The sequence below is a fragment of the Dromiciops gliroides genome, chromosome 4, assembly GCF_019393635.1.
Source record: "Dromiciops gliroides isolate mDroGli1 chromosome 4, mDroGli1.pri, whole genome shotgun sequence".
In the NCBI taxonomy this organism is placed as follows: Eukaryota; Metazoa; Chordata; class Mammalia; order Microbiotheria; family Microbiotheriidae; genus Dromiciops; species Dromiciops gliroides.
The window spans coordinates 290,807,531-290,825,785 of record NC_057864.1 but is presented as its reverse complement, the minus strand read 5'-3'; the positions used below and the strand labels follow the sequence as shown (position 1 = coordinate 290,825,785).

General features: G+C 36.3%; 1 protein-coding gene across 2 annotated transcripts in view; it reads right to left on the bottom strand.

Annotated features, from left to right (window-relative positions):
- The window catches only part of SMAP1 (small ArfGAP 1), a 221,375-nt gene that overhangs the window by 57,989 nt on the left and 145,131 nt on the right, over positions 1-18,255 (bottom strand). For both annotated transcript variants that reach the window (XM_044001349.1, XM_044001350.1), the window contains one exon: positions 14,412-14,492. In XM_044001349.1, the coding sequence (XP_043857284.1) occupies positions 14,412-14,492 (81 nt within the window). The remainder of the gene's footprint in view (positions 1-14,411; positions 14,493-18,255) is intronic.

Sequence of the window (18,255 nt, the reverse complement as noted above, 5' to 3'; positions counted from 1 at the left end):
GACTGGCGAGGTCTCAACATCATATCCAACACTCTGTCCTTCAAAGCTATACCAGCTGCTCCACAAACTTGTGTGCATCACACCTCTCATTTTTTTTCTCTATGGCACATGGCCACAAATATGCACAGTTGCCAATGAAGAAAAGTAAAAATGAGGTCACTAATAAAATCATGTGAATGCTTGATGCAAATGTTGAGGATTGACTCTATATTATCCTACTACCCACCAACAAAGACGGAATTTACAAATTCAATTTTACCATGATTGTTTACAAAATTTATTTTTAAATTTATAAGTTGTTATAGGAAATTTCGTGTTGAGGCACTGTATAATGAAAGTGCTACATCTGCTCTTTTAATTTCTCCTAATGCCAAAGTGGGGCCTAGTTTTTCTGGCAACTAAACTATTGCTCTTTCTAGCATTAAAATGCCTTCAAACAGATGTAATTTTTTAAGCTGTAAAATTAATTAAAAGGGCAGTGCAAAAAAACCTTCCACTTTCATTCAAAATTAGGTGATTCTGAGAATATAGCATTAGACAATTTTGAAGGGCCAACAAGGATATGATTTACAAATCCTCTATTTTCTCATTCTTGCAAATACATTATAATATCTTTAATGGTCAAGACTACTATGTCTTATCTTTGAATCTCTCCAACCACTTAGCACAGTGCATTGCATGCAATAATATCAGATTACTGAATTATTTATAAAATACAGTTGGAGGTTCCTCACTAGAACTTTGATTCTACTCGTAGCTCCGAGAAGTGGGTTCCACAGAACTTCCAGCAATCTCCCTGTCTTCACCTCCATTCTCCAACCTACCGCAACCAGCACCCTTCTGTTCTATGTACTGCCTTCTTCCATTAGAATGTAAGCTCCTTGAGGCCAAGGACTGTCTTACTTGCATGGATTTGTATTCTCAGAGCTAAGTACAGTGCCTGGCCCATTGTAAACATTTAATAAATGCTTTATCTCAGAAAAGAAAGACACATTTAAAAAAAACAACAACTGACTTTATCTAAATTTCATGCTTATTTCTCTTTCATTCATTCCTGTATTTGTTTAAAATTTTCTCTTAAACCTAAAGTTTTTCTTAGTAGCACTTGAGTTGAATATTTCCACAAGAATTTTTGTTCCTATAGTCAAAAAGGAACTCTACTGACTCAAGTACAGGTCACTCAGAAAGGTCACTTTTCATTCTTCTAACAATTCCCAGCGCAATGCTTTGAATGTTGTGTCATGGTCAAGGTCACAACATTGTCTCCCCACAAAAGAATCCATCTGCTTCTATACTAATCAGTAGAATGTCAATTTACTGCACAATTGTAGTATGCCAAATTATATCTGGATTCCAAGCAGCACTCATTCTCCTTCACGTAATTGTACAGAATTAAGAATTTTTTTGTAATCAAGGTATAAGCTAACTACACTTAACATTAAGATATGTCATTCTTTATAGGGAAAAAGACTAGTGTATCACTTTAACACTTGCTTTTGGAGTCCTTTTTCAAAGTATGACCTTACAGATATTCCAGTACCAAAATACCTCTGGAGAGGGATCTGAGGTATCCCTAAAACTTAGACTGGATTGTACAATGAAATCTAGGTGCATATTTGCAAGCAATTTACATTCTGAAAAGGCTTTTGACAAGGTGTACTAAAAATACTTAGTATGTGGCTGGGAGGATAAGAGAAAATTAAAGGCAAAAATAACAAGGCATTATCTAAATGAAAAAGTATAAACAGGAGGGTTACTAAGAGATTTGGCATTTTTATAAATCATTTGAAAGAGACACATAGTGAAGTCTTCAAGTTTTCATATCAGATAAGTGCTTCCATATAATGAGCTACTGAGTTGACAGGGATAAACTGCAGGGAAATCTGGAAAGGCTATGTGAGTGGGCAGAAAAATGAGAGATGAACTTTACTGTGGGCAACCTTAAGGTAAGAGAGTTAAGAAAAAAAATAATCTAAACTATGTTTTTTAAGATGATAGGCTCTGAGTTATCAGTTGAATCGATGAGTCACTGTATAAACTGTTCCCTGATGACCTCAATCTAAAAAATTACTAAGGAAAAACTTCTGAAGGGCTAACAAAAATGTTGAGCTTTATAAAGAAGGAAATTAGGAAAGAAAACAAAGAAGAAAAAAACAACATCCTACCTTTGCACAAAGCCCCTAAAGTTTGTGCATTTTTTTGTTTTGTTGTTTTCAGGGCCATGAGGTTTAAGTGACTTGCTCAGGGTCACACAGCTAGTAAGTGTCAAGTGTCTGAGGCTGGATTTGAACTCAGGTCCTCCTGAATCCAAGGCCACTGCTTAATCCACTGCGCCACCTAGCTGCCCCATGTTTGTGCAGTTTTGAGGACTATCTCTCCTCCCAAGGGCAAAGGAAAAAAAGGAATGGGATCCTAAAATTACATATTTAAAACAGCAAACTTAAGACATCTAACCCAAAAACCTCATTTTAAAAATGATGAGTGAAGTAGTTTGTCCAAGGTCTCACAGGTAGCTAAGAGCAGAAGTGAAATTTGAACCTGGATACTCTAGACTCCAAATCAAGAACTAATGAGGACAGAGCTAAGGAAAAAAAAAAATTCAGCTGGAAAAAAGTCAAGAATATCAAGGGAATTAATGAAAAAAAAAAAAGGCACAGGAAGGTGGCCTAGCTGTACCAGATCTAAAACTATTTTACAAAGTAGCAACCATCAAAACTATTTGGTAATGGCTAAGAAAGAGTGGTAGATCAGTAGAATAGGTTAGGTATACAAAACAGAGCAGTAAATGAATTCAGCAATCTCCTGTTTGATAAACCCAAAGGCTCTAGCCTCCAGAATAAGAACAACTCACTATTTGACAAAAACTGCTGGTACACAAAATTGAAAACATAAGTTATATTAACTATGTTGAGACTAAAGACAATTGTAGGTATGAATAAACTTTAGAAGAACAATCACCAAAGACAATAATCCACTTGGGTTTTGTTAGGAGGATATACTGGAAAAATTAAGATGCTCATGTTAAGTAAATCTACTGTACAAATGGATTTTTAACTGTGTGGGAAATAATATCTCCAAATTATGCTTTGGGCTAAATAAAGTATATGCAACGTCAACACGATATCCTCACCTCCCCTGTCTTGTCAGCAAAATGTCTTCAAGAAAGGGAGAAAATAAAGAAATAAATAGGTCTCTTGAAATATGTTCTGTAAAATCTTATTTTTCCAAATTTAAGAGCAACATTTCTAATTACTGATTGGGGATGCAAAAGTCTGATCTGTGATCTTAACTGCTGAAATTCTTCAGTAAGCAAGGAGGAAAGCAAAAAGATTTTTCTTTTAACTCTTTAAGAGCATACAAAAAGAAATGATAATAGAAAAATCAAAAGTTAAGATGTTACGCTATAGATATGATTAATTTACAGTACTTTTACTATTTCAGTTAATCAACAAAGTTATTAAATACCTGTTATAGGGTAGGCACTATGCCAAGTAATATGGATACAAAGACATAACTGCTTATATTCTGGGGAAGTTTACCTAAATATGTATCTATGAAATAAATGCAAGGTAAATTGCTAGGAAAAAGCACTAGCAATTCAGGGGATAAAGACTGGCTTCCCATAGAAAGTGTTGCTTGAGCTGAGTTTTTATAGAAATCAAAGATACCAAGTGTCATAGAAGGACATTTCAGATATGGGACACAGCCAGCGCAAAGGCATGGAGGTAAGAAATGAAGGCTATTGGGTAACAATGAGCAAGAAGTCCAATTTAATTACACAGCAGAATTCGAAAAGTGAAGTAATCTCTAAGGCTAGAAAGGCAGGTTGGGGCCAGGGTCTGAAGCGCTTAAAAACCAAAAGAAAGAGCTTATATTGATCCTAGAAGACATGGTGAGCAACTGGAATCTGAGCAAGAATGAGTCAGATTTGCACTTAAGAAATATCATTTCAGCAGCCATATGAAGAATAGATAGGAGAGCAGAGAAATGTGAGACAGGAAGTCCAGATAAGAGGTGATGAAGGCCTGAACTCATGAAATTATTTTTTTTTTTAAATCAAACTTCTAAACCTGTAGTGGAAATTGATCATTTCACTCAGTCTATTATCACTAAAGGATACTCAAGCTGTTGAAAAGCTAATAAAATAATTTCATCTGAAAAATAGTCTAGGAAAAAAAGATATAAATAGAAATATTTCAAAGAACTTAATATCTCACACTCAGAGCATAAATTATGACTATAACAATCAATACTGATTAATAATTAGGAACAGTGTTGATGTTTCATAAGTACTTAGGTGAGAAACCTAACCCTGAGGTTCATGGTATATCAGCAAGAATTATGATAGAGTTAAGGTGAGAGACAAAATGGATTCAGGAAGACCTAGGTCCAAGTCCTGACTCTGGTATGGCTCTGGGCAAATGATATAACCCCTCAATGTCCAAGGCAATACACTAAAGCTACAGATGAGTTGCTGATCTACATCACTGGAAAGTTTCTACAGTGAGAGTTTGCTACAAAGATGAAATCAGAGGTCAACTCTCTAAGACAGATTTGAGGAGAGGAAATAGGGTAACAGAGCTAGGAAGTAGTCTGTGTGAACAAGCCCTAGAGTGGACTACATGCTCAGTATAGGTTGGGAGATGAGGAAATTAAGGCTCAGGAAGATTATTTTTTTTTTTAATTCACAGTGCCATGTACAATTAATTACAAGCAGGAGAGAGATAAAACTCAGGTCTCCTGGCTCCCAGTCCATCACTCAGTTCATCTGGCCTCAGTTTATCAATTCCTAAATCGACACATTGGTTATTATATAAAATGATATACTTCCTTTGAAAAAATATTATATAATAAAAATTCATATTAGCAACTATAATTTTTTCAAGTTCAATACAGATTGTTTTTTTAAAAAATCATCTTCTTTTTACCTATTCCTCCTCAGAGGTGCCTTACTTCTGACTATCCTCTCCCTCACTCTGCACTCCCTTTTTTCACCCTTCCTTCCTTCCTTCCTTCCTTCCTTCCTTCCTTCCTTCCTTCCTTCCTTCCTTCCTTCCTTCCTTCCTTCCTTCCTTCCTTCTCCTCTTCCCCTCCTATTTTCCTGCAGGGTTAAATAGATTGCTCCTCCCAATAGGGTATGAAAGGTATTCCCTCCATGAGCCCACTCCAAGAAGATAGAGTAAATGTCATGGGAAGGGAGTGGGATGGAGGGAAATAGTTATGATGATTGATTATAATGGCAAAATGTATGGTACCTACTTTGCTGGACTTTTGTGAAGAAGATTCTCTGTCAAGCTTAAGGTACTATATAGAGGTTGTGATGAACAGGATGCTATCGGGAAAACCTGGAGAGACCTACATGAGCTGAAGCAGAGTGAAATGTACTGTATACAAAATAACAGCAATAGTGGGGGATGATTTGCTGGGAAGCATGTGGTTGTTTTCAGCAAGACAATGATCCAAAGTAACCCTGAGGGACATATGAAGATTGCTGCCCATCTGCAGAGAAAGAACTGATACTATCTGAAAACAGATGGAAACACATTTTAAAATTTTTTTTCATTTCCTCTTTGACAATTCCTTAATCTGAAGTTTTAGTTTTTTTGACTGTTTTCTCTCACAACTAGCTAATATGAGAATTTTTCCATGACAACTCACATATAACTTATTTTGAATTGATTGAGTTCTTGTGGGTGGGAGGGTGGTGATGGAGGGGGGAAGAGAAGTTGGAACACAAAGCTTTTTAAAAATTGATATTAAATTTTTGTTTTTACATATATTTTAGAAAATAAAATTCTATTCAGAATTTTTAAAAATTAAAAAATCATTCTTTTCAGTCTTGGATAACAAAAAATAGTGCTAATATACTAGCATTTTAAGAAACAACCTTCTGGTTAATGCCCTTCCAGCTAATCATAATTGATCTGCAAACCCTCTTTAGAGGGGAAAATAGGTATTTCAGTTAATGGTCAATCAATAAGAGGGGCAGCTAGGTGGTGCAGTGGATAAAGCACCAGCCCTGGATTCAGGAGAACCTGAGTTCAAATGTGACCTCAGACACTTGACACTTAGTAGCTGTGTGACCCTGGACAAGTTCTTAATCCTCATTGCCCCAGAAACAAACAATAAATCAACAAACATTTATTAAGTGCTAGGCCCTGTGCTAAGTGCTGAGGACACAAAGAAAGGTAAAAAGTTCTCCAGGAGCTCACCCAAATAACAAAGCCTCACTTCACCTGTACACAAAAATTAATTGTGCTCTTCATCCTTTAGACAAAAGCCATTCCCATTTTCATTCCCAACCCTTACACACACACAGCAATTTAAGTTGTACTGTACTACACTGTACAGTACCAACTCACAGAGAATTGGCTGATCAAATATCTTACACATTGCCACCTTTCCACTTCCTGAGAAGGCTCTGAATTCCTTGAAAAAGGAAGAAAAGGAAAGAAGTAAGAAAACACTCAAGTTCTTGAAGAAGCAAGGGAAGACTGGAATCCAGGAAGCAAGCAGAATCTTTGACAATGGGATGTACCTCATTAATTCCCTTTTGTCCTCTGGTGAAAGGAACAAAGAGTAAACCTACCCTATAGTATTATACTCCATTTTATCAGTCTTGATGGCTAGTAGTTAATGTTCTTCTTAACCTAGTGCCTAAAGAGGATGACTTAAGAACAACTAAAAATCATTGTTTCAAGATAAACATGTTGATCAAGCTAAAGCCTACAGAGCTAATCACTAGTATACAGCACCATAAAAAATTCATGAGCATACATTTTAGTGGGGATTAGATAATCCCTAATAGGAAAATCAGTACTTTCCTGCAGTTAATATATAGTTCAAGCAATAAAATAGTTCACAAAGGGCTGGGCCTTTTCAAAACCAATAGAAGGCAAGAAGGTAAATTTATGGGTCTTAAAAACAGAGCTATCCAAAAATTTTACATCAAAACAAAGAAGAATTTACCAATAACTAAGGCTGTCCCCAAATGGAATAAAATGACTCAAGAAAGATGTAGTGCCACAAACTACAGGAGTTTAGGGGTCATCAATTTTCCCTGACCCCAGATTGTTACAAGCCAGGCCAAACAACGACTGTCAATGCCAGAAATGAGGAAAAGGCAAATGGAAGAGAGAGGCTAGATAACTACTTGTTGAAATGCACAAGAACCACAGATTTATAGCTAGGAAGGAACCTGAAAGTCTTCTAAGGAAACTGAGGCAGAACAGTTAGGCAGGTCACTTACTTGCCCAAGATTATGAGAGTATTAAGTAGTAGAGAAAATATGTGAACTTAGGTCCTGAAATCCAATACTCTTTCCACTGTAACACAGCTGCTGTAAATGCAGCTACAAAGGATTCAGGTACGGGTTGGACTACATGACCTCAGAGGTTCTCCCTACTCTGGTATTGTATGATTCCATAAGGTAGGCTTTCAGGAAAGGATCTAATATTCATAAAGGGAGGAAGATGTTTGTTCTCAGTGACTAGTTCAGCATGGGAAAGAAAAGTCTATCAATATTTGTATCAAAATTTGGGGAACTTATAAGAGGGTGATTATCCTGACATAAAGGTACAATGAATAAAAAATCTCTAAGTGCTTTCAGTTTACAAAAAGCTTTCACATAAATGTTTCATTTGATAATACATAATTATATTTATATGGTACATAAAAGTTTACAAATCATTTTCCTCATTCCCCTGAGAGCTAAACAGACTGGTATAATTTTTCTCTTCTTTTAGATAAGGCAGACTTCTCGAGCTAGAGTCTATGAACCCCCAAGGAATAGGAGGGTAGAGTTCAATGGGACCTCATAAGAAAACTGAGGCTCATAAAGGTGAGTTTTCTCTCTTCTGTGAAATATTACTGATGATCCCAAGCTACATTAAATTTTCTTCTCTTCTCAATTCCTACAGTACTCGGGCTATATCACACAGTTTATTATTTGACAATATAGTATTTTATTTTCTAGTTGTTTTATCTGTGTAAATTTTGTCTACCTAACAAGTACAAGAACCTTGGGGGATATGTATTATATGTTCTACAAGGTGCCTAAGACAGTGCCAGACTTACTGACTGATTTTCCATGCAACATGTCACATTTTTTTCTGCTGAAGAATAACAGTACATTAATTATTCTAATATGAAGTGGTATTCTGGTTCAGTTTCTTTTAGAGCTTTTTGCATTATCAGCTGTGCATACCCTTTGACCCAGCAATACCACTTTTAGGTCTTTTTCCCAAAGAAATCATGGAAGGGGGAGAGGGACCCACATGTACAAAAATATTTATAGCTGCTCTTTACGTGGCGGCAAGGAATTGGAAGTTGAGGGGATGCCCATCAATTGGGGAATGGCTGGACAAGTTGTGGTATATGAATACAATGGAATACAATTGTGCTGTAAGAAATGATGAGCAGGAGGAGTTCAGAGAAACCTGGAGGGTCTTGCGTGAGCTGATGATGAGGGAGATGAGCAGAACCAGAAGAACATTGTACACAGCATCATCAACATTGAGTGCTGATCTACTGTGATGAACTAGATTCTTCTCACCAATGCAATGGTACAGAAGAGTTCCAGGGAACTCATGTTAGAAGAGGATCTCCAAATCCAAGAAAAAAAAAAAAAAGAACTGTGGAGTATAGATGCTGATTGAACCATACTATTTCTTTTGTTTTTGGTGCTATTGTTTTTTTTTTCTATTTTGAGGTTTTGCATCATTGCTCTGATTTTTTCTCTTATAACAGGACTAATGCAGAAATAGGATTAATGTTATTATGTGTATATATATGTGTGTGTATAGATATAGATATATATATATTGATATCTATATCGATATCGATATAGATATATAGATATAACCTATATCAGATTACCTGCTGTCTAGGGGAGGGGGGAGGGAGGGAAGGGAGGGAGAAAAATCTGAAATTGTAAAGCTTGTATAAACAAAAGTTGAGAACTATCTTTACATGTAACGGAAAAAAAAATACCTTATATATAAAATTTTTTTTAAAAGTACATTAAAGCTTTTTGCATTATCAAGTACATTTGTAAAAATAATAAGCCACAGCAAAGTACTTTTCTTATGTTAATCTTCTTTTCTTCTCCAATCTTTCCCCAACCCATTTGCCTCGACCTCATTTCCGGCCAAAGCCATTGCTTAGTTTGGCTGGTGATACTCAAGGGAGAAAAAAAGATGATCCTATATTGAGTTTAAAGTGCTCCTGAGCTAGTGGTCATGATAGGATTTCTATTTGCTATCAGTAACCTAGAAAATGCAAGTTTTTAGCTAAATCAAGTATTTAAATCATTTCTGTAATAAAAATTAATTAAATCACCAATCAGAAATCTTCTAACTATTCTTTTTTAAAATAGCTGACAAACTAATACAACTTAGTCAATGCCTTCAGCTTAGGGAGAAAATCTTGATTTAGTATATATACATAATGTAGATAAACAGTTTTAAAGAGGAGAAAACCATTTAAGTAAACTTCTAAAAGGAATAATTTGCCTTTTGAATTTTAAAAACCTCAGGAGGCTTTTTAGTTTACTATTCTTTACAACTTACACAGAGAGAGAGATAATTATAACAAATTAACTCATCATAGATCATAAGCTTCAGTTTGCCCATTTTTTCCCTAACCTGCCAAAAAACATGCTAAGGTCTCCCTTAACCTCCCTAGGTTAGCATATTCTAGCTTGCTCATTCTTTTGAACTGCAGACAGAGGAGCTTACACTGGCTGGATCTACTTCTCTTGCCAAGCTCTTGTAACCAGTCTTTGGTCCCCATTATTCTACTGACCATCTCCAACTAAGGTCAAGGTCAGCAATGCCTTGTTAAGCATTAATTCTTTTTCCTTCCTCACTTTGCTAAACTAGACACCAGTGACCCACCTCTTCCTTCATACATTTTCTTCCCATTGCTTATACAATACTAGAATATACCACGCTGGTTCACCTATTACTGCTTGTTCTTGTCTCCCACTTCCAATTGTGGACATTCCCATGATCTGTTCTTTCTCCTTTGGTGGTCTCATTTACTATGCCAGTTTCAATTATCAACACTACACTGATAAATTTCCAAACCTATATTTCTAGCTCAGACCTCTTTCAAAGCGCCAGCCTTAAATTCAACTGACAACTCCACCCAGAATATTTATTGGTCTCTCAAATACAATATGTTTAAAATCATTCTCATCTTCCCTTTTAAACTGTCCCCCTGGGGCAGTTAGGTGGCACAGTGGGTAGAGCACCAGCCCTGGAGTCAGGAGGACCTGAGTTCAAATCTGGCCTCAGACACTTAACACTTATTAGCTGTGTGACTCTGGGCAAGTCACTTAACCCCAATCACCTCACTAAATAAATAAATAAATAGATAGATAGATAGATAAATAAATAAATAGATAGATAGATAGATAAACTGTCCTCCTGACTTCCTTATTTCTTCTAAAGGAAACATCAAATGAGATAAGTTATATAAACTTTCAAGTGATATTATTATTCTCTGAATCCCTCATATTCAAAACATCATGGTCATCTTTGACTCATTTCCTTTTCCTAGACCTACCTCATCCAATCCACCTCCTAGTCCTGACAAATTTTCCTTCTGTAATATATCACTTTTCATTCTCAATGATACTACTCTAGGAGGCAGCTAGGTGACACTTACTAGCTATGTGACCCTGGGCAAGTCACTTAACCCTCACTGCCCCGCAAAAAATAAAATAAAATAAATTAAAATGATACTACTCTAATTTAGGTCTTGATGACCACATATATAGATTATTACAATAGCCTTGTAAATGAAGACAGACAATTTCACTCTCTTGAGTGTGAGAATGAGAATGAAGATGGTTTTTTTCTCCTTCTATTATATTCTCTCTCCAATTCAATGACCACCAGATAAATTCTAAAGCATAACTTTGATCCTATTAAATATTCTACTTAAAAACTTTCAAAAGTTTCCAAATGCCCACCAAAGTACAAATTCCTAAGACTAACATTCAAATCCTTTCATAATATGATCAGCCACTGGCATTTCCATCTCATAAATATCTTATAATATAGTCTAACTGGTCAAAACAATGCTCCCTGAACATACCTCATCCTTTCCTCAATATAGATGCTTAACCGTGACCTTCCCTCCACCTGAAATGCTCTCCTTTCCCCATCTTGACTTTTTAAAATCCTACCTAGTCTTTAAAGGTCCAGCTGAGAAATTTACAAAGGCCCTTCCTTATCTCATTAGCCACTGGTCCCAGCTTTCACACACTGAAGCACAGAGCCAGAAAACACACCACACACACAGACACACACACTCTATCTCTCACACACGTGCACATACATCTACCACCATAAAGGGCAACACTCCAAAACACCAAATTCTATTTTGCACTCAGGCAGATTAAATCTGCTCATATTCTCATGCTTAAATTCTGCCAAAAGATCATGCATATTAATCTATTTTTAGTTTACTAGTTCTCCTATCTCATATCCAATCTCTCAGCCTTAAGTGTAAACTACATTCATGCCTTCTCTCAGGAGCTCATTCTGCACAACAGAAGGGAAAAAGCCTGAAAGTGTTAAGGATTCAGCAACAAGGTAAACGACGAGACCCAGGGGTCCTTAGGTAGCTAAGCATATCAGATACTAGTGCCAGGGGACTAGAGGGCATGAAAGCATGGTAGATGCTAAGTTCAGAGGCCCTTGGGAGCCAATGCAGAGAAGACAGTCCTCCATGTGGAACTGGGGAAGGGGGGTGTAGGAACTTCTTCCTACAAGGAAGCAAAGGGTTTTTCATATCTACTACCAATTATATTAGATTCTTTAATTCTAACACAGCATCTCGAATCTGCTCGGGCTGCTCCACATGTCAATCTTATAATCAACATGCTTTCAAGGACAAAGATCAGGGAAGATGAACAGTTGAGCTATAGATGCAAAAACTCTATAGTAGTTGTCAATTACTCTAATAATCTCAGGTGTCATGATAAATACAATGTTGGATTTGGCCTTTACATCTGTTACCAATTATATTAGAAAAAATTCTTATTTGGAATTATTGCACGTTGTAACTTATATTCTGAATCATAGCAGATTTTTAAATTTCTCTTAAACTGATTGAATTATACCACCCACAAAGTTCAGGCCAGACTGAACATATATCAATAAAGAGCTTAAGATGAGGCCTACCTGGAGATTAATCTAAAGTGTCTTCCATTCCATGTGAGGCTATATGCTTCACAGTGGTAGCCCTCTCCTCTGCCTTTTTCTCCATACCAGTATGGGGCGGGGGAGAAATGTGATAAAATATTTCCTGGCTAATTACGAGATAGTTTCTCGCTTTGGTCCACCTGGTGTTTGCCCCAGGTAGAATATTTAGGCTTTATTCTGGCTGCTGGAACTTACTCTGTCTCTCCTAAGCGAGTCCAGGCCATTCAACAACTTTCTGCCCCCACTACTAAGAAGCAATTAAGAGCCATTTGGGGAGCTACAGGGTTCTGTAGACAGTGGATCCCTTCTTTTGGGGAGCTCACTAAATCCCTGATATCCTTAACAAAAAATAATGTAATTCACTCAGAGAATTAATGCCAGTTCAAATGTTACATAAAGGTTTCTTTTCTATGCTATCTACGTTTTGAAATTAATAGCATGAGTTTATTTTCATAGAGATTTTCATTCTTTTAAGATTGTGTTTTAAACCAGTTTGAATTTCATTGTCTTTATTCTCCTTTAAGTTGGACACAAAACTATTCCAGATATTCCTACTTCTACAGCCACTCTTCTTCTACTTAGCTGACTCACGTGGTTATGTACTCCCTAATGAGGGCATACTTCAAGGACTTATCCTTATTCTCCCTCTCTCAACTCATTAAGCTTTCTTCTCTTGAGAATTTCATTCATTATGATGGATTCAACTGACTACAAAATCTATATCTTGCAATCTGGACTTCTCTTTCTGAGAAGAAGAGAACCCTATTTGCAAGGCATTTCTACTTAGATGTAACACTAATCTCAAACTCAATGTATCCAAAACCAAACATTTTTCCTCTAAATAGGCTCCTTCTTCTGAATTAATTATTTTTGTATGTCACCAACATTCATCCAGTCTCCCACACTAATAACCTTGGGACTATTATTGATATTCTTCTTCATCACCTCTCATAATTAATCAGTTAACAATTCCTATCAAATTCATATACAAAACACCTCTTAGAGCTATCCTTAGTTTTCTAGTCTCACTCTTAGCACCCTGATAGATATCATCTGACTAGACCACTGTAGCAGAATCCTAACAGGGCTCAGGTCTTCCTGCTTCCTCTCTACCCCCTTCCTAACTCAGCCTTTCATACCACAGCCAGAATAACCTTTCAAATCCATAAATATGGCCATGTCACTCCCTTACTTGAAAATCTTTAAAAGTTTCCTATCAATTCTAAAATAAAGTTCAAGCTCCTTGGCAAGGCACCATCTGACCCTTTCAGTTTTCAGCTTCAGACCCTGTCCCTTAAATATGCTCTATACTCTCCCACTTATTGCTTCTGTTCATACTTCTCATTATCCTTGGAAGGTCCTCTTGTGGCTTCAAATTCATATCCATTATTTAAAGCAAAGTTTCTTAAACTGTGGGTCATGACCCCATAGAAGGCCATGCAACCAAATGTGGGGGTCATGAAAAATTGGACAGTAAACATTTGATTTGTATACCTTTTTTATATACCTATATACCCAGGGCCCCATAAAAAATTTCTTGGGAGAAAAGGGGTCATGAGTGGAAAATGTTTAAGAAGCCCTGATTTAAAGTTCAACTCAAATGTCACTTCTTCCATGAAGCCTTCCCTGATTCTCCAAATGATTAAGGTCTTTCATTTTCAGACTTCAAACAGTGCTTTGTTTTAAAACTCCTTAATGAATTTCTTACATGATGTTGTATATTACAGTTACATAAAGTAGACTACAAGACTATGAGTTGGAACAGTGCCTTACCTAAACTTCATATCATTTCCATAATCTGTATATATTAGGTACTTAATAAACAATATGTATTGAGTGAACAAATCTTCTCCCTGGATCCTTCCCTGATCATCCCAGCAAAAAGTATTCTCTCTTCTAAATTCATACAGCACTTCATTTTGACCTCTTTTATTCTTTAATCACGTATCGCCTTATCTTTTGTGTACATATCTTACCTTACATACAAAACTGTAAGCTTCTTTGGAATAGGTGCAATATCTTATATATCTTTCTTCTTTGATCTCCAGCCCATCCTGCCTACCTAGAATAGTGTCTAGTAAGTAGCATACTCTGTAGCTATTTGTAAATTTAATAAATATTCATATATTTAGCCCATCACTTCTAAGTACACAAGAATTTCTTATTCTCTTTTCTAAAAATAAGAAAGTATTTTACCTTTTCAACTGAAATGGGTTTTGAAGGCTTTTCTGGCTCCTTCTCTTTCTTTTTCTCTTCCTTTTTTTTCTCCTTTTCTTTCTAAAAAAAAAAAGGGAGAGAGAGAAAACACATGATCAGAAATAGCCAGTGTTTCAGCTTATTTTCCTTAACTGTATTTCTTTATTACTAGAGAGGGTCCTGTTGGGAGTAAAAAACACACCAATAAACTATCAGTTTAAATAAATAAATTATGAGTATAATTTTCATAAAAATATGCTTCACATTTGAAGAATTATGATCTGAATCACTAATTACCATATAGTTGTTACTTACCATATTAGTTAAGTTAATTACCATATTAGTTAAGAAAGGAAAATAGGCAAAGAGGTATTGTGAAAAGAGCAGTAGTTTTGCAGTTGAAATACCTTGGTTTGAATTCTGCCACAAATTAGCTATAAAATTTTGGTCAAATTACTTACCACCTTTGAGCTTCATTTTCACCCCATTGCAAAATATGGGCAATAATAATATTTGTACTACTTTTGTGTTAGTTGTTAGCAGGATAGCATTTTGTAATTGTAAAGTGGTACATAAATAAGCTATTATCATGATTATACATGATAGCTAGGTGGCACAGTAGATAGTGAGCTGGGCCCAGAGTCAGGAGGATTCCTCTTCCTGAATTTAAATACAGCCCCAGACACTTACTAGCTGTGTGACGCAGGGCAAGTCACTTACCTCTGTTTGCCTTAATTTCTCACCTGTAAAATGAGCTGCAGAAGGAAATGGTAAATTACTCCTGTATCTTTGCCAAGAAAACCCCAAATGGGGTCACGAAGAGTAGGACACCACTGAAAAATGACTAAACAACAAAAATGATTCTACATGCTTAGATGATTCTCTAAATCAAAAAAAGCAACAGACACTAGTATTATTAAAACATTTCCTTCTACTCAATACGCTATACACACATGACACAAAGCAAAGAAGCTATCTCCTACCAAAAAGTAAAAGGAAAGAATAAGCTAGGTTTATCTATGTTTTATTTGGAAAACTATTTCCCTAATTCCTTAAAGCATCCGTAGGCTGAACTGGGCTACTTCCTAAAAGCAATTAATGTAATCAATTTTTTTAAAAAGGAAAGGAAATTAAACAAATAGAATAAATATGTATTTAGCAATGAGATATATAAATATAGTAAAGGGAAAAAATTCACTAATTTTGTATAGGAGGAAATGAAACTATGTATCTAAACTGTGCTTCAGAACAGTATTCTTTTAAAAATATACCACAACCACAACATTATATAGTTAAAATGGCAAATAAAATCTTCACAGTTCCCAACTGTGTTCCAAAATTTCCTCTGCAGGCTAGTTTTTTGAAAGCTCCCAGTGTATGTTGCTATAGGAAGCAATATTATAAATGGTCCTTAGGTTCCCAAATTAACTCAGAAGTCTACAATCCAAAATGCTGCTGAACCTATGTTACTAATGGAATGAGTCTAAATTCTGGGTTCAGAGATAATGAGCCAGAGTATCGCAGAAGCAGCTCTCAAGTTTGTTTTTAGTATACTATCAAGGCCAGGATATTATGCATGTCTCCCAGCTTCTCTCTCAAGTCCGGTATGCACCCAATACCTTTATGCTAATTTAAGCCCACAACTGAAGCACCCTAGGCTAGGCCTATCCAATCTTATAAAATGTTCAATGTCCCAAAATGAAAGTAGAATAGAGGAAAAAACACTCCAATTGATGCCCTCCAGTTTATCAAGGTCCTTCCTGAAATGGGTAGACCAGCAATGAATACATTGTTTTAGATGTGATTGGAAAAGGACAGAGGAGAGCAGAACATTGCACCAGTCCTAGCCATGATGCCCGTCTATGCAGGCTAAGAGCACATTCCCCGTCCTTTTGCAGCCATTTACCAGCAGCCCCATCCATGTGCCTACAATTTTTTTAAAAAGTAATTATAGCTGAAATTTCACTAGTATTAGGGAACTCCAGGCAAGGAAAAAGCCTCCACCAATGCAGAGCGGCAATTTCTCTGCAGCTGGAGCTGAGTTGTCACATATGCAGCTTGCTGCCTGGAAGATGGACCAGAACTAGAATAAAATGTAATTAGGAAATATGTAACAAAATAAATAAAAATACAATAGAACATAAATAACATGTGGTTTTTTTGGTCAATATGTGGCCTACATGGATCTTTATTTGCAGTTTAATGGCCTCCATTTCTGTGTTTGACACCACTGTCCTATAGCACAGAAAGATTAGTGCTTTCTTGTGGTTGAGTCATTTTCAGTCTTGTCCTACTCATTAAGACCCCATTTGGGGGTCACTATATTTAGTGACTTGCCCAGACACATAAATAATGTGTCAGAAGCAACACTTAAACATGAGTCTTCCTGGCTTCAAGGCTGGCTCTCTACTCGTATTATTATTAATGATAATAAACTATATAAATGATAATAGTAATAAACATTTACATAGTGATTACTATGTGCCAAGCAATGTGCTAAGAGCTTTACAAGGATTATAACATTTGGTCTTCAGAACAACTCCATTTATAGATGAGGAAACTGAGGCAAACAGGATTTAAATGACTTGCCCAGGGTGACCTACCAAGTGAATGTATGAGGTAGGATTATATGAGGTTGCCTCTCCTGCATTTCCTCTGATCTACCAGTGCCAGGTATAACTAATGATTTTCAGTTGACAGCCTCAGGTTTATTTTATAGACTACTGTCTAGTCACAACTCCACAGTTCTTAACCCAAATTTATATTAATATTTATCTCCATTATATGGCATTTTGTTCAGATTGGACTGTTCTAGAATAAAGATCTTTTTGAATCCAGATTTAATCACATTTTTATCTATCCTTTCTCAGCTTCATATCCTCAGAAGAATCACTAAGCAGGCCACCTACAAATTTCTCTGCATTATTAATAAAAAATGTTAAACAGCACAGGGGCCAAGCACAGATGCCTGAGGCATTTCACTGCAGGGTCCTTCCAGGCTGACATGAAACCATCAATAACCACTCTGCTGGGTCCACCATTCATTGGGTTCAAACCACAGATCTGTAATATTATCTAACCCACATCACTCCCATCTTTGTCCTAAAAAAAGTCAAAAAGGCTGACAAACACTTTGCTAAAATGTGGTTCATTGTATCTGTAGCTTTTCTTTATTTAACAGTCAAGAAAGCCTATCTAAAAAGAAAATTATATCAGTCTGACACCACCTGTCCTTAATAAAGTCATGCTGATTCTTTATGATTATCACCACTTTCTTTTTGGGGTACTCACTAACTGTCCCTTTAACAATATCTTCTAGAATTTTTCCAGATCACAGAATTTTTCCAAGTCAAGTTTGCTGGTCTATAATTTGCAAATTCCATTGTCTTCTTTTTGAAAATTCAGACACTGACACTGCTCAAATCTGTGGCACTCCATGATCTTACAAAGACTGCTGAGGGTAGATGGTAGGAAGGAAATAAAAAGAGAGAGGGAGAGGTTATGTCTAGAATAGGGAGCTTTTCACCAAATAAAGCTGACCTCCCCAAAACCAAGATTTTCTTGGAATACCACAGTCAGATAGCATAATAGTAAAATGGAAGTGTGGAGAAAATATTTCTTGAATAAGTGAATAAAAAGGAGGACAGGCAGATTCTTGCTGGGAGTCTGCCCCTAAAAATATAGTTTTTTTTAACCTCCTGTTTTTCCCCTCCCCATAGTTTCTCTCTTTTCTCAACGGCTGAATGCAGATTCTTCAAAAGCTATGTTCTTTTTCATATGGGTCCAGTAAGAAGAGGGACTCCAGATGTCCCTATTCTGCAAGTCTGGAGAAATGGCAGATTTT